The 24,908-nt window shown below is 48.3% G+C and overlaps 2 protein-coding genes across 5 annotated transcripts in view; one reads left to right on the top strand and one right to left on the bottom strand.

Annotated features, from left to right (window-relative positions):
• The window catches only part of PPP2R1B (protein phosphatase 2 scaffold subunit Abeta), a 34,956-nt gene extending 27,845 nt beyond the window's left edge, over positions 1-7,111 (top strand). The window contains exons 16-17 of one of the 2 annotated variants that reach the window (XM_074356940.1): positions 5,851-5,928; positions 6,960-7,111. In XM_074356940.1, the coding sequence (XP_074213041.1) occupies positions 5,851-5,928; positions 6,960-7,052 (171 nt within the window). In that variant the 3' untranslated portion in view covers positions 7,053-7,111. Of the gene's footprint in view, positions 1-5,824; positions 5,929-6,959 lie in introns of those variants that run through there. The other variant, XM_074356941.1, reaches the window with a different exon arrangement.
• Positions 3,877-24,908, bottom strand: part of SIK2 (salt inducible kinase 2) — a 113,917-nt gene continuing 92,885 nt past the window's right edge. Inside the window, exons 9-15 of one of the 3 annotated variants that reach the window (XM_074356937.1) lie at positions 20,855-20,944; positions 13,836-14,064; positions 13,079-13,363; positions 12,780-12,943; positions 11,914-12,024; positions 11,095-11,186; positions 3,877-10,371 (exon numbers count right to left, since the gene is read on the bottom strand). In XM_074356937.1, coding sequence (XP_074213038.1) covers positions 9,741-10,371; positions 11,095-11,186; positions 11,914-12,024; positions 12,780-12,943; positions 13,079-13,363; positions 13,836-14,064; positions 20,855-20,944 — 1,602 coding nt within the window. In that variant the 3' untranslated portion in view covers positions 3,877-9,740. Of the gene's footprint in view, positions 10,372-10,561; positions 10,898-11,094; positions 11,187-11,913; positions 12,025-12,779; positions 12,944-13,078; positions 13,364-13,835; positions 14,065-20,854; positions 21,020-24,908 lie in introns of those variants that run through there. The other 2 variants (XM_074356936.1, XM_074356938.1) reach the window with 2 other exon arrangements.

The raw sequence follows: 24,908 nt of genomic DNA, 5'->3' as shown, positions 1-24,908 counted from the left end.
ATTCTCCCCAAACTTTTGACCCCTAGGATCTCTGGCCTCTGCCTTCTGGCATCTGTCTTTCCTCCAGGGTCTAAACCAGCACTTGCTGGTGATCCAGGCAGTTCCGTCTAGCCCGAGCTGGGGCTGATCTTGGCTCAGAAACCTCGGCTCCCCCGGGAGCCAGGGTTCTGGGGGAGGAGGGGCTGCTTGTCTTATCTTTGTCCCTGTGAGAGCAGGCTAGTGGGGCTGAGGGTCTCCAGGACACATTGAAGGAGCTTGGCTGTGGATGCTGAAGGGTAAGAGCTCCTTAAGGGCCGACCTCAGGGCTGAAGGATTAGCTCTCTGGGACCCAGAAAGACTGGAGAAGGCCCGAGTCCAGTCCGGCTGAGGGGAGGTCAGCAGCAGACCGCTCCCAGCCAGGTGGAGCAGCATCCTCAGGCTCTGCCTCCGGGCACCGTCCCCACCATGGGGACGGAGCAGCTGTCTCTGCAGATGAAGACTCCTGGCCCTCCAGCCCTTCACCCTGGAGCTTGGCCTAAAAGTTGGAGATGGATGAAAAAGATCTAGGTGGGACGTATGGATGAAAAAGGTCCCCTAGGTGGGACGTGGATTCTCATGATTGTTCTCTTATCTGTGGCACCCATGGCTGGTGCTGCCCAGATCTCATCACTGAAAATGAAGAAATCCCTGGCAAAATTCTTGGTTCTGAACCTGAAGCAGGAGCTCAGAATAGGGCATCCCCCATGAAACCTGTGAAGAGATTTCATAGACGCCAAAGGTTGCTGGGGAGTCTCCTGGGCACTCTCTTGTAAGAGGGCAGGGCTAGGCCAGGCTGCATTTGTAAAAGGCTCACAGTGAAGCCTTAGTTAAGTCAGCTAGTCTAACAAGTTACCACTGGGGATAATGAGCCTTTGCAGTGATTTGCCCAGGGTGGTGGCAGGGCTGGGAGTAGTGCCAGGGGCCGAGGACTCGGCCAGAGGTTCCCTGCTGCCTCCGGGCTGTCCCTGGCAGAGAAGGGTTGGCTCCACCCTGCCCGGAGGACCTTTCTGGCCGGGGTGGCTGCTCCCGGGGGAGTCGGCGTGGGGAGCAGGGCTCCAGACTTGCTTCTGGCCAAGCCCTCCTTGCCCAGCCCTTTTGTCTCTGGGGCCTCCTCTAACTGCCTGCTTGCCCTTTGGCCCTCTCTTTGCTGGCACAGGAATCTTGCTAAACATTTGGGCTTCTTTAGTGACCAGAGGGCAGTTCCAGTGGGCCCAGACGGAAGAGTCCCTGCCTGCTTCTAGGAAAGGCCTTGGGGGATTTGCCTCAGGTCGCGTCCCACTCCCTAACTGTGCGGGTGGTCCTGGCCTGGTCAATGGATTTATGAGTCAGGGTTCTCAGGCCCCTTTTGGCATCTCAGGCCCATTATTCCTTCCTCTGGGGAGTGAGGAGACTAAGTCAGAAGCTCTCAGACCTGCCCGATGGGCAGAGCCACTCAGTTTTCCCTTTGAGAGGCCAGATCCCCAGTGCCTCTTTCTTCAGGGCCCAGACATTCTGAGCTGTCTGCACAGCCGGCTCTTAGGGGCTCAGCTGAAGGGGGTGTCTGCTGCCCCTGGTGCAGTGTCTCCCTGCCTGCATCTGGGCTCCTTGCTTTGTGGCTCAGCCCTGCACCTGCTTCGCCAGGGCTTCAGACCAGCTCTCAGTCAGTGTGCCTAGGAAGATCCCCTAGAAATGTATACAAAGGGAGGTATCCACGCTCCCTCGGGGTATTTGCAGCTATCAGTCCAGAGGAATTCAGCTGCATTGGTGGGTCAGGACATCTGTAGCAGGAAGGCTCCTTAGTTGAATGGCTGGAGGCACACAGCAAGCTCCCGACTGCCTGACCTGGCTTTCAGGTTTGGCCTCAGTGATTGTAGCCATGGCTTCATGCCTGGGTGGGACCAAGTATGCCAATGACAGCTGGTGTCTGAGATGAGGGTCCAGCTCCTTCACTTCAGTCAAGACCAACATCTGTCTCCCAAAGGACACTGCAAAGGATGAGCCATGCGTAGTGTTCTGTCCCAGCAGGGCTGCTCAGCCTTGTCATTTCTTTGAAGTGACATCATTGGCTGGGACCCAAATGAGAAGGGCAGAGCAGCTGTAGCCTGTGCAGGTGACATTTACTTTGTCACTGTGGGGCACCCAGGGTTTAGTGCTCACAGCCCAGAACTTCCTCCCACGGTGCTCTGGGCCTGTGGGTGGAGCAGAGGGCTCTCTCCTTACCTGGATGCACCCAGGGAGGGATGGGAACACTCAGCCGGGAGAGCCCTACAAGAACTGTGACTGGAGAACGTAAGGGGTTGCAGATGGAGAACCTAATGCTCTAAATCAGGGGTTAGAAGCCCCTCTAACCCCCTAAATGGGCCTTAGGGGGTGCCGGGAACTAACCCCTCCCCTTGAAATTACCCATATAAAGTTGTATGTCTCTGTACGTGTTTCCCTGGAAGAGGATCCAAAGCTTTTATCAGCATGTCAGAGGGATCTGTGCAACCCCAATTTAAGAACTAGTTGGGTAGAAAGATGCAGATGGCTGAGAACAGAGCCTCGGGCAGGGCCCTGACTTGTGGTGATGGAGGTGGGCCCCGGTGAGAGCCATTACAGACGCGGCATGCTTTGGAAGTGTGGGTGCTGTTGGCAATTCTAGTTCCCAGAGCTGCCGGTGGAGGCCCCAGGGCTGGAGCTCAGGTCGCCCTTGCCCCATTCTTCTCCTCCACCCTGTGCCAGGCCTATGGCTCACGAAGGGCACCAAACTGAAGCATGTTCTGGAGAACGTGAAGGTCAAGGGCTTGACTGACTGGCTGCTAAAGTTCTGGCCAGTCTCAGCTGGCAGGTCTGTTATTTTTGCCTGTGCCCTGGACACTGGGGTTGTTCTTGGCAATACAATATAAAAATGATGGAGAAATTTGGTGGGAAAGGGGAAAGTTTGCAAAACATCGTTAGTGAAATTGAGGGCCTTCCTTAAAAAACAACAACAACAAAAAAAAAAACAGCAATTGAAACAGCATTACTGAATTCTCGGGTAGCCGAGCAGAGATAGTAGCAGTCAGGACTGAGCGCCTGTAACTGGTGCTGGGGCAGCAGGACAAGTCGACGGGGAAGGCTCTGCTTTCTTCTTGCCCTTGGCTGTGCCTTCCAGGCCTTCCACCGCCGCCCGCAGCCAGCTGACGGTCCCAGTTTGGGAACTCATATAGCATGGGCTCAACTGGAATGGTTTGAGTGAAACCAAATCTTTGTTCAACTTGCTGCCAGAAAGTAGGATTTAATGCTGCCCTTTCACTCAGGGTCTGGCACTAAAACAAGTCGTGAAGGTATGAGCGTGACCACAAATACCTCAGGAAACGGCTTCTCCGGCACCTGAAGGCACTGGGCGGGTGCCTTTCCCTGGGTGGGGCTAGACTGTGCGCATGCGCGGCGTTGAAGCCTTTTGCAGGTCCCAGAGAGGATGTGCCATCGTGAGTAAGTGCCAGTGTCCTTATGGCCGCCCCCATTCACACCCCTTGCCCTGCAGCTGTCGTCAGGGAGCCCCAGGTGCCCGCCTGCCCTCCTCCTCCTGCTGCGGAGGCCCTTCCTTGCCCGACTCCCCCTGTAACCCCGGGGAGCCCGGCCACGTGCTCGCAGCCCGGGCCCTGCCCGTGTGCAAGCTGCGGTCAGCGCTGCTTCCGTCAGCGATCTGCAGCTCCTGTGTGCTCGGGCGATTTCAGAGCAAGGTATTATTTACCCTGCTGACGTCAATGAGAACATATTATCCACTGTCCTTTTCTGGAGCCTGAAATGAGCCCCAGAGCTCAGGGAACACAGCCACCTTCCATAGTTTCAAAATTCCACCCGAGGCCCGACGAGGGAGAGGCCCCATCCTCCGCCTGACATTCACATCACCCAGGCTCTTAGAAAACAAGTTGTTTTTATTTTAGTTCAAGAGGGTTGGAAACGTAAAAACAGTACATTTTCCTTGCAGAAAATTACCCCATTTAAATTACCGTTTGATACAAAGATCATTTATTAAACTGCATTTTAGGCAATTTTCTAACATTGAGTGACAGGTTACATTTTGATTTTTTCACATTGGAGCTATTATGATTTGCACTCAAAATACCAAAGCTATTGAACTCACCATTTTTTCTTGGTAACTGAAAAAAAAAAGCACACAGGAAAAATAACTACAATTAGATTAACTTTATCGAAAGTAACTCTTTCACAAACCAGATATCCAGCAGAGACCACCCTCCTCCCTTCAGAAATAAGCAAATAATCTTGCCCTTTCTACAAAGTGCAAATATCTCTGTATCACTTTTATTTCCTAAACTGCAGTCCCCGAAGAGAAGCAAACCTCCTTTTCTGGTTCTTTTCCCTTCAGAGATTTCGGTGGAGGCAGGTTTCTTTCACCATCAGTAGTGGAAAGGCATCACCACATGAATTTCCTTGACTGAGCAAATCGTGAACAGATAGGCATCACACAGCCAGTGGCAAGTCCCAGTTATCTGCATTTGCTAATGTAACGTTCTCCCAATCTGGGGTCACGTTTTTTTCCAGGATGTTATTTTGTACTTCTATTTTTAAAGCTCCTCCCTATCCACCCACTTTGCCTCTGAAAAGACAAAAGTATTCGATCAAAGGATGTTATTTTCTTAACCCTATGAGTGTCTGGTAACACTTCTGCTTGATGGGCCTTAATGGTAAAGAAACTTCATGACCCCCCCTCAGGACTGGGCTGAGTTCCTGATAATTCTCTGCGCAGCCCCCTTTCTTGAGGTTGAGTCGCTGGCCTGCAGTGGCGGCCAAAGCCATTGGCAGTTAAGGAAGGGTGTGTCCCGCCATCATAGACTTCTGTGGGAAATTACGATATTGTGTAACTTGGAGAAACGACACATCTTTGATGTGAACCTAAGCTTCTGTGGTACATTGGACACTGGAAAGATCTGTGGGGTCTGTCTCTCCCTTAGCCTTGTTCATGCGGGGCCACCTGGACAACTACAGTTGTCACCTGGAGGGCACCTCTTCCCCCAAAGCCGGGCAGCTGTCAAGCGGGAATAAGGTTTCGGGGACAGTGTCACATCCAGTCAGTGCTTGGCCAAGATGGGGGCTTTGTTTATACAGCTGTTTGCTCATGAAAAGGGTCAACTGCTACCGAGGAGGGAGGAGAGTGGAGTGAGAAGCCAGAAAACCCCAGAGCTTGTCCGGCTCGGCCACGCGTGAGCCCTGTGTGCTTGGAGAGGTCACGTAACCTTCCCAGAGCTTGGGTTTCCTCAGCTGTGGAAAATGAGGACTCTCTGCTCAGCTGATTTCATAGTATTGTTGGGAGGATTAGAAGAGATTACTTGTGAAAATTCTTGGTAAATTAATGCGCAAAGAGAAGCTACTGCTCCTTTTGGACAGACAAGCTGATTATCTGGACAGGAACCACCAAACCTACCACTGGCTGTGGGCAGCGCTGCTGTATGTTTCTCCATCTACGCACCAGCAGGTGCCCAGTTCTGCCAAGTGTGTTGAAAATTGCGCAGGTGAGATGTGGACATAAGATGGTCTAACTGGGGCGGCTGTGAGTCTCCTGGAGTCAGCCAGGACAACGGTTACTGGGGAATAACAGTAAAACAAAGATGTGAGGGGCCGTGTGAGGCCAGGGATACAGGCCAGGGAGGACCATACTGCTGAACTGGTCAGAAGGGATCCATCAATTTGTTAGAACTGGATTTGTCAAGTTTAGAGAGGCAGGTGGTGTTACTCTCGTCTGTCACACATCACTCAGGATGAGTTCTGTAAACATTTCCTGAAGCAACAAAGTGATCAAAGACCCCTGCCTCTCCATGACTCCAACTTACTACCCGTCCCCCAGTTTTCACCTCTGATGTCTCAGTACAGAGGGACAGAGCAGCTCGGGTGGCTTCCGAGGCGGCGGTAGAGGCAGCCCAGTTAGGGGTAGGGACGCAGCCAAGGTCAGCCCCGGCACGGGGACTCCGCAGCTGTTTCCTGGGCCCCGTGCTGTCCAGTGACCCTACGTATTGTCTCCAAAGAGGAGGAATGTGAAAGATTATCCAGAGTGTGATTTTCCTTAAGCCAACAGGGAGCTTAGGTGAAGCTGCTCACAGGTCTTGACATGTAGTCTAGAGCTGGAAATTCTGACCTCAACACAGAACCCAGTATTTAAGTACCTGGGGCTTGCCTGGAGATGGGAGGACCCTGCAAAGGAAACTGCGCATTTCATCACGTCCACGTGTGAACTGCCCACCCCTGACGGGCTGCTCTGACTGCCATACCCCTGGACCCCCGGCCCACTAGAGTGGAGGCCTCTGCTTTCCACCTGCCTTCAGCTCCTGGCTGGCCACCCGTCACTCTCCAGCTGAGAATACACCCTCTTCCCGACTCTAACAATTAGGTAGAATTCTTTGCTCTGAGAATCCTCCCTTTCGGGTCCTAATGACAGTGTGGGGACAGAGAGGGAGAGGCCAGTGCCACCATGAGTCCCTTCTGCAGGAGCCTTGAGTCGGCTTGGAGGGTGACATTCCCACAAGGTGGTCTCCTCACTCCCCGGCAGGGCACAGGGCTCCCCACTGCTCTGAGCCGAGGACTGCCTTCAGCCTGGACCCCAGGTTCCTCCTGTCAGTCCTACTTAACTGAGTCAGGACACAGCTCACACGTGCGGAAGTTCTTTATTTCTGGGGAAGAAAGGGACTCTGATTTTCTCTTTCCTTGGAGGCAAAGTTGGTGCAGAAAAGGAGTCCTTTAGTCCCATCCCCTAGCCCTCCTCTGGGGGCCCCAGAAGTTTCCCATCAGTGGAGACTGGAGGGTGGCTGGTGTGGAGAACCTTCTACCGCCCCGTCTGTTCCCAAGGCAGCAAGAGGGCAGTGCCGGCCTGGGGGGGACAGAGATGGTGGCGGGGCGTCAGGGGGTGTTCAGTGCAGCTCCCCAGGAGTTTTCAGATGGAACATCCACCCTCTCTACTGAGCTAACGGGCTCTATTTGCCTTACAGGGACCAGCATATCAGCTGTGTGTAAATCCTAGAGAGACACTTGCCCACCTGGAAATTGTAGGACTAGTGCATTTCTCCCAAAGCAGAGATTAATATCCCTGGATTAAAAAAAAAAAAGCACAAACAAAAAATAAAGTACCACACATATTGCACTTTTTGCTGAATGAAATTTTTACCTCTCGTTCATCTCACTGAAGTCTCTTCAGAGGAGCCTGGTTTACAAGACAATAAAGCTAATGGTTATTATACAGTAGTGTTCACGCTGCTAATGTGAAACAGACTGGAAAGAAAGTCATGACCTCAAAGTACCTCTTAGAAAAAGAAGAGTATTAAGCGTTCTTAGTGTTACTTTAGTATTTGTGAAGAGAGGAGACACGCACAGGTCACCAGTGAGGGGACAGAGCAACAGGGCTGATCAGGCAGGGCTGGCAAAATGCCTCACTGACCGACAGAACCAGTCTCCTCTCACCAGCCTAGCTTTCAGCAAATACAGATTGTTATGGAATTTATTGATTTCTGCTTGAAACAAATGAGAAGAGCAAACAGGTACTTACAACACAGTCCAGCAGGACGGGCCATGCTCTCCCCGGGGGCTTCCGCCCTGCTGCCGGTCAGTTCCCGACAGGCCTGGCCACCGCCGCGCGCTCCCCGGTGTCTACCTCTGGGGCCTTCAGCCTCCCAACAGCCTCTCCGCTGCCTCTTGTCTGTCAGCCCAGCTGACCTGCCGCAGCTCCCAGGTGTCCTGGGCTAAGCGGCTCATGGCCTTGTCTCATGGGGCAGGTGTGTCTGCCCATCTGTAAATGCCACTCTTGCGACTCTGAAATGAGTGGCCCCCGTTTTCGATCTGGAAGGCATTTTAATTTCATAAATATTATAGCACTTCTGTAGACTATTTTGGGAAAACATCCTTCAGTTTAAACAAATCAAGCCCTGCTTTATAGCTCTAAGGTTAGAGGTCTTAATGAGAGGATCTCTTAAATGAAATGATGTCTATTTCACGGAATCATCAATCTTAAGCACGAGGAGGATTAAACAATCCGCAGAAGGAACCTACTTCCTTCCTGGATTTTTCACTGCGTGTTGTCAAGTCACAAAACACTCGTCCTCCGCACCACTGTCGCCCACACCCAGAGCCCGACCCCAAGCGCAGTGCCTCTGCGGAGCGTCCTGGCGCCAAGAGGGGCCAGAACAGAGCTCCTCAGACCTTCCACGCTTCTCCTCACCTGCCTGGACACGTACTACAAAGAGGAAAGGCAACTTAAAGGTGTTCTAGATGCAGCATCAGTGTAGTATCTCTCTTCTTTGTGCTTTAAGGAAGATGCCTTGTGCTTAATGCATTCATCTGCTGATAGGACACGCCATTCTAAAGGACAGAAACGGTCCTCTTTGTAAATAATACTGAATTTGTAACACTTGGATGTTACTGTCCGAATGACAGAATACTCATTGCCTCTAGGCCGACAGTTCACTAGCGGTAGCATCTATTTTTCACTTACTCTGACGACTGAGCTGTAAGGGTCTCAGTTTTACTGGTCATATCACGTGCTTGGCAGATGACCTGCTTTAAATGGTTAACACATCTGTGGTCTTTTGAATATTGCTGTTAATACTTGAACATTTCATTACAAGTCAAAACCTAAGGAAATTAAGGATGTGATTCCCACATGGTGGAAAACAAACTCTGAAGTGACTTTGGATTTAGCATTGACATAAGTGGGAAACTTGGTTTCTACAGAAAAGAAATAATTAAAGCATGATCTGGGGGGAGAAGGCACAGCACTAACCACTTCACATGGGTGATAGAAGTTCATTTCTCTTGTCCTTAAAATTCCTAAGCCCTATATGAAACTGTTCAAATATACAAAGCTCGATAAACGACTAGCCACATCTAGTGTAAAGTCCAAGTAGTTATTACATTTTAAAAGAGACGCCAGGTCCTCTAAAGACCAACTGCCCCAAACTAGAAGTCTCCACAGAAGATCGCAGGAAAAGCCCATCTTCCCTGGTCCAGGGCTGTGCTCCTGATGGTTTCTCCAGTCTCCTGCCCTTGGTTCCACAGGTGACATCTCTGGAGCCCTGAGGACACACTGTAACCCAGGGCACCTGCTGAAGAGGTGTGTCACCTGTTCTCAGATGGAGGCGACCGCCAGTCTCAGGGGTCAGTACCAGCTGTTCTTTAGTGGCCCCGGAAACAAGGCTCACGCTCTACCCCTTTGCAATGGTCTTGGGGACAACTTGCATCAGCAGCTTAGAACTTACGACTCACTGGCAAAGTACAACTTTCCTTTATTTCCTGTGCATCAACTTTAATATGTATTCTTGATTTGCCTTTAAGCAACATGCTGTTCTTGGCTTCAGTGAAAAATATTATATTGCCTTTTTTTTTTTTTTTGCCTATATGTAATGGCACACTTTCTTTTTCCTGCTTTCACCAAGATTTCCCTCGATAATAAATTGGTGGAGTTTTGCATAAAACCTAGGGCTGGATGTCTTCTTATAGAAACATTTGCTGGTGCCTCTGACGAGCGCCTGCTCCACCTGACCTAAGGGCACGAGCTCCAGCCTTCAACTGTTCCAGCACTGGCCACGGAAACCGTGGTGGGACAGAGCCGGGGGGAGCCACATCCACCCGGCCGGGCCCTCCAATTCCAGCTGGGCGACTTGATTTTTACCCCATTAGGGAGAGGGCAGGAAAATAAGCTTTACATTGAAAAGGCTGGAATAAAAATAGAAATAACACACGCTGTCTTCACTTGACCCGCTTCACTTCCTGCGCCGAGATTAATTTACCAGGACGTAGCCGCTGTGCTGTGGGTCCACGGCCTCCAGCATTTCACAATCGAAGAGTCCGGGGAACTCCGGGAGGGCTAGAGGATCGTAGCTGGAGGGGGCTTCCTGCAGTCCTGAGCTCTGGGGGCAGTCTGGCGCTGCCAGGCGGCCGCTCTGCGGGTCTCCATCCATGGGGTACGAGCAGGGCGTGGGGTAGTCCGACTCCGGGGAGGCGGCGCCCGGCAGCTCACAAGTCTGATAGGAGAACCGCAGGGGCGCGGGGGCGGCTCCCGACTGCGGGGGCGGCGGCGGCGGCGGCGGCGGCGGGGGCGGGGGCGGCGGGGGCGGCAGCGGAGGGGCGGCCCGGGGACCCGGCGGGGACGGCAGGGGCTGCAGCCGCATCTCCCGGTACTGACCGAGGAAGGGGCTGTACTGCATCCCTCCGGCAGCGGGCTCCAGCACGGGGCTCAGGGGCTGCGTCCGGCTGAACGGCGCGGGCGGCTGGGCCGGCGGGGGCGGCTCCTGGCCGGGGAGGGGCCGCTGCTGGCCGGGCTGTGGGTACGAGCTCTCTGCTATCTGCATCTGATTAAAGTATGCCTGCAGCTGAGACTGTTTCTGCAGGAGGAGCCGCTTCTGCTGGAGTCTAAGTCGGCAACACCAAAAGAAAGAATTTTAAATCTTCTTCAGTGATGCCAATTTTAACGTAAATCCAGTACCAGTCATTAGCGTCAGTCCCCCCACTTCTCCGCTTCCCACGGCAGGAGGGAAGAAAAAAAAAACAAACAAACAGGGGTAGGAGCCAACTGTGTTTGGTTTCTTAAACACAATCTTACTTTTTGTCCCCCGGTTCTGGCTGATCCCTCAGTGCCCCAGTGGACAGGAGTTCTTTTTCTCTAAGACTCTTGCGTTTCTCCTCCCTACGGAGCGAGAGGCTGATTTCCCGTCCGGAGTGTTTCGAAGCGGGGGTGACACCTTGGCCTCTGTGAGTGTCTGCAGGTTGATGGATTAGGGTAATTCTATCTTGGCCAAGATGCTTCTACTAGTGAGGCCTGAGGGCACGAGTTACTGCAGGGGAGGATGGACGCCTTCTCTCCAGTATAACCCACTTAAACCGCATTAGGTCGGGGATTCTGAAAGCTTAGGTCTATTCATAACCCAAAGGGGAAACACTGGAAGAAAAGGAGAACAAAGCACATTTAGGGCTGCTGTCCCCTGACAGGCCCGTACTCCACGGACAGTGGAACATGCACACCAGCGTACTGAAACCTATGTTCCTGGTAGAGGCAAATTGTAGGGAAAAGGACAACCTACCCGGCTTAAGTTCCCACAAAGAGAGTGACTTCTGTGGCTCAAGACCATCTCTCACCTGTGTTCTTGCAGCTGCTGTTCAAGGCTCCGTGGTGGTTCTTTACAATAAAGCTGGCAGGTGTTCTGGGCTTTTGACAGAAGGCTGGGCTTCTGGAAGAGCAGAAGAAATACAAGCATGACGTGTGTCATCCAGGACGCAGTCATTAGACCGAACTTCTGCCTGGAGTTCGAAGCCACGTGAGCCACAGAGTGAGGAGAATGCCACGTGCTCACTGAGACTCTGGCAAAGCCTTTGGCCCAACAGTATTGAGTCAGCAGGCCTGGGCTCTCTCGGGTCTAACCTAGGTCAGTTCTCCATTTCTAAAAGTCTTCTAGGACTGGGAGGTTCATGGAGACTGAAAACAATGAGGAAGTGGAATTAAATTTATAGCAGAGGCCACAGCACTTGTTGAATGAACAAACAGTCCATTCTTTATGGGATCTGTGTTGTATTCGGTGTTAAGGATTTTCAGGCACCGAGCGAGAGTTGATAGTACATGCTTCCTGACTGAAATTTTCATTTTATTTATTATTCACCAAGATGTACACCGTCAGAAGCAAAGAAGCCATTGTTCCCTTTCCTACCGCTCAGTGGCAGTACCCTTTCCTGGGCTCTGAGGACAAACCTTTTTCTGCTGCCAGCACAGAGCATGAGGATAAGTCTGAACATGTTTCCAGACCTAGATGCCTATCAGGAATTAAGAATTAAGCAGCTACCCTAAAAAAATACCAAGCCCAACAGGCTGCTACTGTGCAGAAAGGCAGACCGTGGATGAGCACAGTGAGCTGGTGCCACAAAGCGAGGCGGGGTGGGAATGGGGGGGTGGGGCGCTCCCACCTGGAGTCGGTGCTGCAGGAACTGGGCCTCCAGGCCGGGCCGCTGGCAGAGCTGAGGGTGTGGGCTGCTGGGCAGCGCAGAGATGCTTTTCTGCTGCTGAGAAACTTCCTCCTGAGGAGAAGGGGTGAACACATTTTCAGTTGTCCGTTAGGGGAGAAAGTTTCAATTCTTAGTTGAAGCACATGGGCGAACGTCCAAGAGGAACTCCAGCTCTGCTAAGACAGAGTACTCAAGAGCTCTTCACATAGCCAGTAGGTAGGCTGAGGGTTAACCACTTTGCAGAACGTGTACACATGCATCTCCTGTAGTAAACCATTACCTAGTCAGTACTGGAGCAAAGGCCCTTGCTGTCACCAGAACGTTATTACCTTCATGTGGCATCAAAGTCCGTGATGCACTGGAAACGGACTCAAATGAAATTTATTAGATAGACAGCAATATTTTGTATTTTTAGCATCAATAATTCATTTAGTAAGATTTAATGATGTGATATCACATCAAAAATAGCAGCAACAAGCTTCTCATTTTGTGTCAAGATTCTTATTCTTAATTTCTGTGTGTGTGTGTGTGTGTGTGTGCACGTGAGGGGGAGGGAGTTCACGTTCAGTCCGTCCTGTGAACTGAGCAGAGCTGGCCAGTGTCTAGGCCTCCACGTGGTGCGGATCACCTGGGCCTGCGTGGACGGGCCTAACCCGGCCCGTCAGGGGCAGAGGGCTGCAAGAGGGAAAGCTTTCAGGCTGCGGGCTTTCCAAAAGCATCTGTCTGCTCCAGGACTGCAGTAAGTCCTGAGTGAAATGATGCATCTTCAGGACAAAGCCCTGCCAGGTACTCACAGAGCCCCTGCGGCCAGGGCCCGGGGCACCCACCTGAGGGCAGCTGCTGGCAAGGGCTTGGAGCTGAGGAGCAGGTGATGCCAAGGTAGGGTCGGCCTCGGATCCCATCTGCTCGTAAAGCAACTGCACTTTGTTCAACTCTAGGATTCCTTTGGTTCTAGCCAGATTCTGAAGATGCTGTCTGAATGCTACAATTCCTGAGAGAAAGAACAATGTTCAAATAAAACACAAGGCCTTTCAGTGACCACGCGTGTGAACTCACACGGCAGCAAAGCCTGTCAAGTCCTAGCAGCGTAAGGGCTGTGAGAGCCAGCAGAGAAAGCCGCAGTCACCTTGGGTGAGGGAGGTGTCTGACGCCCGGCGGCCCTCTCTGAAGCTCACTGGAGACCTATTGTGAGCCTCTCGTTTCTGGGAGCTCAGAGCCTGCATGGCTGGGTTGGCAGGTCTCAGGCTCACGAAGGGAGACGTCATGCGGGGTGAGGGCTGATTGGCTAACATGATGTCCTTGAGGGAAGGGTTGTCCTCCAGAAAATTCAGGTCCCTCTGAACAGACCCCATGTCATATTCAGAGTCCACACTGTCAAGGGAGGGGTTGTCACCCACAGAGAAAATTTTCCCTTTAAGAGAAAAAAACCAAAACAAAACACATTATCACCACCAACAAATAGCATATTCTTGGAACATAGGATACAAAGCATACAACACAGCCACAACGTCCTTCATCTCCAGCCAAAACATCTTTCCAGAAACTTCTTATATGGCAATTTAATCAGCTTCAAATTTAGTGGGGAAAACACTCCAGAACCTGTACCCATAAGATCTCTGCCACTCAAAAAGAGCCAGAGAGCCGATGAGTGTCACAGCCCTCAGATGGGTCCTGGGAGTTAGAGGAGCCATCTCAGAGATATTCCATCTCAATCTTTGTGGCTGTTGACCAGGTCTGATCTTCCAGCCCGCTGAATGTGGTCCATGAGGGAACAAGACCCAGACAACATTCTGGGAACCGGTTGGTACTGTTACCAGTTCTTGGAGCTTGGAGAACGAGGTGACGCTGGGAAGACTTAACGTGGTGCTTACTGCCTACTGTACCTGAACCAGGCATCACCACCAGCTGATTGGTCACTTCCGACAGAGTGTGCCGTCTCTGCCCACTGCGTGTGGACTGGAAGGCGTCGAAGGCCTGACTGGGGTCTTCCTCGGCGTCTCCTTCTGTCTCCACGCCCTCATCAATGGAGGTCTCCATCACGTTGCCAGGCAACGACTGGCACCCCTTCCTCGCCAGGACAGGGGGCACAGGGTCCAGCAGACAGCCATTCACCTAAACACCAGCGTGAGAGGGAGGCGGGAGGAGACCGTTAGTGGCTGCTCTGCTGAGACATCAGGAACATCCACACAGGAAAAAAGATTCGAGACCTGTGGCAAGTCGGAAATTACGCGTAATATTCAAGATGTACACATTTGTTACTAATGACAACCTGTAGCTGGGAAGCTGAGGGAAGTCAGCTGCAGTGCTTAGAGACAGAAGCCCTTTATGACCCAAGCTGGCACTGCCTCCCAGGTTTCTCTGAGTCATCTTTATTACAATAAACAATTTTTTTAGTGGTTTCCAGATGAATAGGGTCTATTAGCTTCAGGCCTGCCAGTTTTTTTTTTTTTTTTTCAATAAGGGAAATGAAGAGGGCGAAGATGAGATAAAAAAAAAAACCCCAAAAACAACTGCATGGCTCATAGCTAAGAAAAAAGAGCAGTCGCCAGCATTCTTCTAATTTTCAACCACAGAACCTATTGGAAGGCTCTAGACATACGTTTATGTTCATAATTTAAGTACCTGCCTGTTTGATTTAGTCTTTAGTTGGTTCTATGTGCCTGAGGAATGGGAAAAAAAAAAGAATTCTTTAAAGGCAGACATATCACAAAAAGGAGTGGAAAAAAAAATCAAACAGCAAACAGCCAAAGCCTTCCATTATAGAATAACAAATGACTCGCAGGCCCCAAATTCCAGCAGGGGTTAATGAGCACTAGTGGACTGACTTCTCTCTCCTCCAGCAGCACAGAGTGTCCATCCCGCAGGGACGAGCTCAGCACAGCTCCTGAGTGAGAGCTTGGCCATCCTGCAAGTTGCCAAGCAAACCACCTCATGGCGGGCAGAAACAGCACCCAGAGGGGAGCTGTGGTTGTGAGTTCTTCTGGCTGGGAAAAGCCCCAACGAGGAGGCAATTATTTACCTCATTACCTTAACTAGTCCCCCGTGGAGATCAATCCAGTTTTCTCCTATGAATGGCTGCTCAGGAGCAGCCAGGGTAAGATGCGGAGTTGCCAGCAGGACGTTCACCTGGAATACACTGCGCGGAGCTATTGTTTCCCTTGGAAGCAGGAGAAGCTCTCGTATGTGAGAGGTGACGTGGGACATCCCTGGGCCAGACACAGGAAACTTTCCTCTTATGGCAACCGATCTGAAGGCGCTGCGAGGCCCTTTATTTGGAGAGGGAGACTTGGGTGACTCAGATCTTTGTTTGCTTGGGGGAGGGGACGGTTATTCCATAAAAACTGTCCTGCGGCCAAAGCTATTACTCGGACATGGTGGCTAACGCACTACAGGGTTTTAAAGTGACAAGTGGTCATTTAAAAGGAAGTGGCAAATGCTTTTTTCCTAGACCCGGACCAATCTTCCCCATAGCACTGGGAAACAAAAACTCTGAAATCTGGCTGGCAACTCTTAGGCTCCCTTGACCCTTCCCCAGATACGTGTTCCCTTTTTGACCACACTTACAAGTTTTCTCGTAAGAAAGAATGGTTTGGGATCTTAACATTCATACCTCTATGTTCCTTAACTGTTTACTAATGTAATTTTCTAAGACTAGCCAAGGATGATTTAGAAATGGATAAAGCAACAGAGAAAAGACTGTAATCAGGTAAATATCTCCCAAGCATCTTTATGTTTTATAGCCTCGGTCAAAATTTTATCAGCTATTTCTTGCAGTATAGCCTTACAACCAGGTTCTTTTTTTCATTAGTAAAGTCACCATTTTTTTCTGAGTACTCAAAAAACCTTGCAGTCCCCCTAAATTTGTGATTTTTTTTCTTAAACTGCTTATAAATGTATCTCCTCATCTAGACTACAAGAAGAATTATATCTTACGTTTAAAAGTGTTTGCTGAGTTTGGCTTCACCCTGAGACAGGTGGGTGACAATGATCTGGCTTCTCAGATGGTGACTGAAAACGCTGTGGTGGCCCATTCAGAGTAAAGCAGTACAGACAGAAGGCGGCCCTGCGGCCCATCCAGAGTTTACAGGTGCGAACACTTTCAGCTCTGAGTTCACTTCCTAAAACAGGTGATAGTCATGCCACCCTTGCCGGACAACTTACCCAGGGACTTGTAACAAATTCAGCTCTAGGATTTTGTGGCTGAAATATTGGGCTGATCTACCTTTGTGACCTAAGCTGCTAGAAATGAGTCCTTCTGCTCTAGGAAATAATCTAGGCTAACCGCAAACTAGAGGGCTTCCAAATACAACGTGGATGAAATGCACATCTTCCAACACACTATTTTTGCCGTTCCTTACAGCTCAGCCGACCCCTTCACTTCCGATACGAGACTTCGTATTCAATAGGTGGTATACATGGAGAAGTCAAACTCTCAGAAGCTCCACCGCTAACTGCCAGCACCCTTGAGCTCTCCAAAAATACAAGATTCAAGCACAGGAGACTGATAGGCTGTTATGGACTGAGTGTGTCTCCCCTTAAATTCATATATTGAAGCCCTGACCCCCAGCGTGGCTGTATTTGGAGATGGAGCCCCTAAGGACATGTAATGAAATCAGGTCATAAGGGCGGGGCCCTGAACCATTAGGTTAGTGTCCTTATAGGAAGAAGCACTAGAAAGCTCTCTCTCCTTAGACAGGAGTGCAGAGGAGAGGCCATGGGAGGATATGAGAGCGGGAAGACAGTCCACACCAGACATCACACTGACCACAACCTTATCTGACTTTTAGCCTCCAAAAACGGTAAGAAAATAAATTTCTGTTGTCTAAGCCACCCAGCCTGTGGCGCTTTGGTGGCCTGAGCTGACTAATAAAGAGACTGACACAGGACTAGCCAGTGAGCCTGGAGGCTGGGAATGTGCTGTATTTAATTTGTATCCTAAGTGCCTGCGAGTTTGGCACGTATTAAGGAGCCTCAAACCTCAGCTCCACTTACTAGGCAAGTGGCTTAGCGTCTATAAAGCTCTTTTTTTTCTCCTCACTTATGAAAAGGGAGTAAAGTCATCTGGGAGGATTAACTAAAACACTGTATGTCTATATTACCATTACTTCTTGACCAAAAAGAATGCTTTATAACAATAAAAAATTTTAAAAGCATGAGTATAAAACAACAGTTTCTTTTAAAACATTTTTACTATCTTGAGGCAAATTAAAATAGACCACCAGATGAGGAAGCAAAGAAGTGGGTAATGCCAGCTCTAGAAATTTATCCTAAGGAAATGAAGGTATAGTCGAAAATCTAGACACAAGGATATTCACCTGAAGCATATATGAGGAAGCAAAAAAATTTAAAGTACTTGATGTCCAAAGACAGGAAAGTAGGTAAATAAGGGTACATCTAAGCTAATATACTAGGCAGTTGTTAAATATAACTCATGCTTTTATGGTATGGGAAAAATGCTCATGATCTTATAAAAGCAAGGTACAAAATTACATCTAATACAATACAATTTTGTTTTAACAAGTCTACGTACGTCCTGAGTCACTCTGTCTTCATCCACCCACCCATCTGTCTATCCATCCATCTAGAACCCACTCTAAGGAGACATGCCACAATGGCTTACCTTTGGGTAGGGGGATTATGGATACATTAACTTTTTGCTTTATCCCTCTCTGAATTTTCCATGTATGATTCTGACTGGTTTTACATTTTTCAATTACAAATTAAAAAATTCAAATTCAGAAGTAGAAGTACAATTTCTCCCCTTTACAAAGTCTTAGCGGTTAACACGATTACCAGTTTTCGATGAATGTCCTTTTTAGACCATCTCTTATGTGTACTACCTTTATAATGCAAAAAAGGTATGAAAGATGCCAGTAGACACGGAACACAACGTCTACACTTGCATTTTCATAGTTTAGCCTCACAGTTCCCTTCGGCTATCCAGCTATGAAGATGGTAACTTGGAAAATCCTTTTATTATAATCTCTAATAAATGTTAAAGTGACTGGTGTGTGTGTGTGTGTAAAGTCCATTATTCCCAAAGAAACTCTCAAAAGAGAAAGACTGGCCCTACAGGGCTTGCATCTGCCCACATACGGGCTCTGTGCTGCTCGGTTACTGCTCACAGTTGGGTCGCTGTCTCAGAAAGGTGCTATTTTTGGGAGCAATCCCAAAGCGATGTTTCAGTGCAGACTCCCTAAGGGATTTTACTGACAGTTTTAAGTTGAAGACTTTTGGGAGGGAAGGAGAGGTGAAAACTCTGAGGGGCACAATTCCTGCCACCAGCTGAGAGCTGAAATGACTGGGCAACACGTGCAGTCACGCAGCACCTTTTAGAAAACAGCAAACGGGCGTCGGAGTAAGTGCATATGAAGCGATACGAACAACAAAGGGCCGGTATCTCTGTCTGACAGTTTCGTGCGTGTGTGTTAATTACGGGCCCCAGAGAAAGAGGTGCGAGGGAGGGATGGACGGTATTGCTGACATACATGAAACGGTCCACAAGTAAGACCAGCAGGTGTCTGGAGCCTGGCTAAGTGCCAAGGTGGCCCTGCCAGTGTGGGTGGCCAGTTCCAGCGTGGCACTGCTCTTCCTACGAATGCAAATAGGCCATCTAGCTACTGTCTGTATCTTTCACAAAATCATTCATTTCCTGTCTGTTTCCTAGTGACGGTAACAATCACAAGCTTTAAAAATAGCTTGCCCTATATAATACGGCAGACAGAGCCCAATCTGGGTTTCGGGCCTGGTGCCCTCACAGCCAAGCTTTTAGCAGACTGCATTTAATTTTTTTTTCAAGGGAATTAGATTTTAAAAATAAGTGAATGATGTTGCCCCAATTTGTGTCTAAATTTCTGGGTGGGAATGTAATAGCAGTATGTGATGTTACTGAACATGCTTGGCAACCAGGGACAGAAGAACCACTGTCCACAGGGAGTGGCCTCGTCCTCAGGGGCAGGGACACGAGCTCCTCATGGTCAGCCACTTGGCTTAACACCTGCTTACGCAGCTGAGCGTCAGGCCGCCTTGACTACGCTCCAGCTAACTCGTCACTGCACTTCTGCACCAGCCCTACCTCCAGAGCTCCCGAGGTCAGAAGGTGGCCTGTGTCACCCTCCCGTCATCTTGGCTCAAAGCACTGTTAGCGGTTTGGACTTCTTTCCTCTGGACCCTCACGGTCTATCAGTTTTCTCTGTTCAGTCCCTTTTACGTCAGCCCCGCCTCTCCAGTTTCATGAGCACTGTCCCAGGGCAGGCCCTCATCATCTCCCCGCCTTCTGCTGTCCTCGTCACCTTGCTCTAACCTTCTACTGTCCTTGTCCTCAGTCTCTCCCCTCTCCACCAATGCAGGCCATGTGCCCTTCCAGGCTCATTTCTGAGGCACAACAGGGATCACAGTGCTTCTTTATCAAAAAATCTTCATGCAATATAATGTGTATGTGCAGTCGAACTGTAATAATTCTACATAATAAAACTGGAAAAAAATAAAAATTAAAAAATAAAATAAATGTATATTTTATAATTAAAAAAAAAATCTGCAACTGTTTCCTACCACCTTGGAGAAGTCCATTTGGAAAAACTGGCTCGATGATCCTGAAACACGTTCCCACGTTGAAAAGCCCAGCCTAGAGAAAGAGTGCAGCCCCCGACCTGCCATCCAGAGCTCAGCTACTGTCTTCATTCTGTACAATCCCCCTTCACGTGCCCTCTTCCTGGGCGCACTGCCCTACTGCTCTGACTTAGCTGGACCCGGGCTTTCCCGATGTCCGCTGTTGGCCAGGCCTTTCCGTCCACTGAGATATCACCCCCTGGGTGCCATCCAGCCACCTCTCAATTCCCAGCTCTGGCAGATCACCCAGACATTCCTGATCAAACAAGCTCAAAGCAACTGCCCCGCCCCTTCTAATCGCGCAGCCCTGTGGTTTATATCTCTTTAAGGGACCGATCACATTTATCGATCTATTCAGGACCTGGCACGCTGTCTCCAGTTATGCACCGTGCCCCTTCTGCTAGACTACAAACTCTGAGGCAGAATTAACGTCTGAGTCATCTTTTTATTACCCAAAGAGGCTAAAAAGACAGGAAACCGATATTTATTGAGTGTCTACGATCTGCTCAGAACCTCACACACAGCCTCTCAGTCCTCACAAGCCTCATAGAGCTGGTATTCTTATTTTACACAAGAGAAAGCGGACGTCCAAAGATGTGAAGTCCCTCTGCCCGAGTGCACAACAGCTAGTAAGGGACAGAATCTATTTTAAAACCCTCTAGGACCTGCCCATTAATATGATCCTCTGAATACCTCTTGATGCTAAGTATATAAAACACAAACTCGAAGTTACACAAATATCCACTAAATGAGAGAAGCCGTCATCTTCCACATACTAAAAGCCAACTTTATGCGACACACCAGAATAGACTGCTCTCCTGTAAGTATGTTCAAACAGGACCAAAAAAGATGTTTAGCTGATCAAAAAAAGATGGCCCCTCATTTTATAGCTGCAGCACGTGCAGCAGGAGAGAGGCCATAATCACAGGGGCAAAGCCCAATTCAGCACAATAGTTGTATCTTTGTTTTCAGAATTACAGCCGATTTTTTAAAAAAGTCAAAACCTATGAGGCACCGAGCAGCTTGAGAGAAGGAACTGGTTAAGGAAAGAGAACGAAGGATGCTGAAAAGCACACATGAGGTCTGACAAGTTACATAAAACTCGTAATGACGACACGCTGAACACAGCCGACTGTAAGCCCTGGATGCTTTTCTCAGATCTTCTGCACAAAAACACCCTCTTGAGCGACCTGACGAAATGACAAAGTTCAGCAAAGCTGAAGTACAGCGTCTCTGGACCAGGCTGAAGTCTCCAGCCAACCTGCAAGCTCGGAGCCTCTTAACACAGCTGTACCTTTGGGGTGTCGACACACTCTTCCTCCATGAACGCTGCTTCCGCCTGACAGCCGGACGCGGGAAACGCGAAGGCGTCCACGTTGGGTGCCTGTGGGAGGAGGGCAGATCGCATCAGCCGCACGTTCGGGGGGTGCACGGTCACTGGGAGCCCCACGGTCTGTGCCTGCAGACATGGCAAGAAGAGAAAGTTGGGGAACATTAGTACTTTCTATATAAAGGTACAAAATTCTTAAAAGAAAATAATTCTTCCTGGTGCAATGAAAGGATAAATAGGGATTTGCTGGATACTCCAGGAAAGATGTGATGAAATAGGTACACAGCACAGGTATCCACCTGAAGCAGTCTCAATTATTCTGAGATGGGTGGTACAGGATTCTGTTCCTGTTCCACGATGAGATGTGTAACTTTCACGCAAATGACAAGAAAGCTGGTCGTTGTAAGCAATCTACGGCTGCTCTTTTGTTTTCAACAAACAAATATTGTCTATATCCTTAAAATGTATTACTCTGGAAAGATACAAAGAATGGAAAAGTCCCTGCCTCTCTAGGAGCTCAAAAATTAAATCAGAGAGAGAGAAACATTAACTGTAACACAAAGCACACTGCCATACGTGCTATCCACCTGCATTTTTGGGGGGAGGGGGGTGGAGGTGAGATGGCGGGTCTTTATCGGCAGTGGTGTGTGTGAAGAGGAAGGAGAGAGAAGCGGTGGTCACTTGGGGGGACAGGAATGACCTTCTTTGAAGGAGATGCACAGACTGAACACAGCCTATTGCCACCCTACTGCTGAGCAAGCCATGTTCCTGAAGTTAACCTACTAGAGAAAGTCCATCCTTCGTGTCTCCTTTGTTACAAAACTCTAAGTAAACAAGTATTACAAGTTTTTTTTTTTTTTAAATGTCATTTAAAAGAACCTTCCTTTACGACAACTGGCAAGGGTCGATTTTGAAGATGTAACCGTTGAATAATCCTTTCCTCTCCATCTTTTCAAAACAAGCAGACTAATTTATTAGATGCCTTTTGAACATCGCAGACACTGCAAGACATCTGAGGGAACAATCATCATACTAGTTTCTAAAAGGCAGAGGAATGGCCTATTTTTTTCTGCCATCATCACTTCAAGGGATATAAGATGGTGAGTTTTAAATTCAAATGAAAAGAAACAGAACGGTATGATTCTAGCTTTTCCTTTCCCTAGACCTCGGTTTGATTCCTGGCTCCATCAACGTACTGTGTGAACTTACTCAGGTCACTTAACCTCTCTGAATTTTATATTCTTCACCTCCAAAAAAAGACATTAAAATCTACTCCACAGTGAAGTCAGGCAAATTGTAGAGCCCTTCACACAGTTATGTGAATTCCTCCTTTCTCCTTCCTTCTAAAGTCTTAAAATCACAATAATTTAACACAGGAATTAGACTGCAAAATGAATACACAATTTTGTTCTCCGACAGTATCTAATGGTTCCCAGTTAAAATTTAAGGCTGATGCTTTTCAATAATGGGGGGATAGGTCAGAAATACACTTTATATTTGACTATACTTTGAATATACTCAGAATACACTTTTTATTCCAACATTAACAGCATTAGATACACTGCATGAGATAAAGAATAAAACAGTAATAGCAAAGGGTTGGTATCATGTGGATGGTGAAAGTGGAAAAAAAATACATTATGTGCTATTCTGAACATGACACAGAAATAGCTTTTCTCACATCATCATTCCTCAGGCCTACATCCTGGGCCACTTTTGAGATTAAACATTTTTTTTTCCCTTTCAAGCATTAGCCATTCAAATTGATTTTTTTCAGCCACAATGTAACATTTAAACTTCCTAATGAAGTATATTTGATATTCTTCTTATGCTTATCATTGGCTTTTCAATCAGAGGATAAAGCTGAACTTTGATTTCTGTTTCCCAAATTTATTAGACTGTTCCTTCTTATTAGGACAAAGCATTATTACCTGAAGATGCTGTACTGGACATGAGATACCAACTCGGTCACTACAATGTGGTGTTGCTTTTCACTCTCTTATCAGCTGTGGCTTTTTAAATGGCAGGACCGTGCTTGGGCCAGACCAAGCCTTTTCCTTAAACACATATTCCATATTCCATATTCATATTCCAACCTGGTCTGCAACTTATTGTGAACTTGGTAAGGACAGAGAAAGGACACATTTTATTGTGACGACCACTTCACAGCAAAAAGAGTGGTGGATCGAGGGGTCTGCGTTTTAGGGTTCCAGCAATCACTGAAGGGGTGATCGACATCTTTTTTGGCACAAGTTAGGGTATAAATAGTCAAAGAGCCTAAACAGCACTGAACAGCTGACTAAAGAATCCGGCATTATAATAAATAGATGGTTGATTAATATCCCAGACAAGCAGATATTACCAGTTTCTTTAAGAGTGGCAGTGAACCGTGATCATGCCTGCTAGCTGTAATGACTTTTTAGATCACATGTTTATTGTCTTGAATCTCTTTTTCTGCCTTTATGCTTTACAGAGCCATGACAATGAAAGCAGTGTTCTCTCTGATGGGAAAGATCTCTATTGCTCCAGTGGGAATATGCTTGTTATGGACAAAATTTGGCCCCTGCCCCCACTCCCATCCACGCTGAAGCCTTCATACCTGGTGTGACTGTATTTGGAAACAAGGCCTTAAAGGAGGTAATTAAGGTTATATGAGGTCATAAGGGTGGGGCCCTAATCCAGTAGGACTGGTGTCCCTCTACGAAGAGGCTGACACCGCAAAGATCTCTCTCCCTGCGTGTGCAGAGGAAAGGCAGTGCGAGGACACAGCAAGAAGGTGGCCACCTACAAGCCAGGGGCAGAGTCCTCACCCTGACGGCAGCTGGATCCTGGCCTTCCAGCCTCCAGAACTGTGAGAAAGCAGACTTTGCTGTTGAGGCCGCCTGTCTTTGGCGCTCTGTCACAGCGGCCCTAGTCGACTAACATAAGGCTCTTCCTTACAGATGCGGAAGGCAACCTCTAACCAGCACTTAAGGAAGAACTGGGATGAGTGTTTCACTCTTGTCTGCTTACAGCGGATGGACACCTGGCGTGGAAGGACTGTTAAAAACCAGTAGCTGGACTGTGTATAAAATAGATAAACAACAAGTTTATACTGTGTAGCCCAGGGAACTATATTCAATATCTTGTAGTAACCTATAATGAAAAGAATATGAAAACGAATACATGTATGTATATGTATCACTGAAACATTACACTGTACCCCAGAAATTGATACAACATTGTAAACTGACTATAGTTCAATTAAAAAAAAATCCACATGCACAAAGCAAAACAAACAAACAAAAAACCAACAACAAAAAAACCTTGCAGTTCATATTCACAAGAAAAAGGTGTGACATATTTTCTCTTAATAGTCACCTACAGCCAATTTGATATAACATTTCCCACTTGTTATAAGGCAAATATAAGTACTCTGCTAAGATGGACATCTCACTGCTTTCTAAGTGGTGGTAAAGGGTTGTTTATCCCTATACCACAAACTCCTAAGGGCAGGGGCTGTTTCCTGGTACCTGTGAAACTCTGATGGCTGGAGCTGTGCCTGGCACATAAGTGAACCGAACGGCTGCTATAAATTAACTGATTTGATCTTTGTAGCCAACTTATGAAGCAGGCACTGCTATTTCCATTTTGTATTTAAGGTCACTGGAGCCTGGGGACGCTGACTTGCCGAGGTCGCTCAGCTCGGTGTGGAGCCCAAGGTCTGCCTGATTCCACAGCTCCGGGGATCTCTGTGTGGGATTCTGTCAATTCCTTATTCCCATGTCAAGTAACAAGCAGTTTGCCACTTCTTTCAAAAGATAGTAGAACATCAAAGAATTCAAGGGAGAAGGCTCTACTAAAACTTGAAGCACATTACATTCCTAAAACAGAGAAATCTATTTTTTTTTTAAACAAGTTCAACACTAAACACTAGAACGTGAATGTTCTCACAGGGAGGGGCGATCTTGTTTAAACCCAGTGCCCACTGCTTAGAATTCAGATGGCACTTGAGGCAAGTCTATGAATGAGCACTGAA

Source organism: Camelus bactrianus, chromosome 33, assembly GCF_048773025.1.
Source record: "Camelus bactrianus isolate YW-2024 breed Bactrian camel chromosome 33, ASM4877302v1, whole genome shotgun sequence".
Taxonomy (NCBI): domain Eukaryota; kingdom Metazoa; phylum Chordata; class Mammalia; order Artiodactyla; family Camelidae; genus Camelus; species Camelus bactrianus.
Note: the sequence above shows the minus strand (reverse complement) of the source record. Positions and strands in the feature narration are given on the sequence as shown.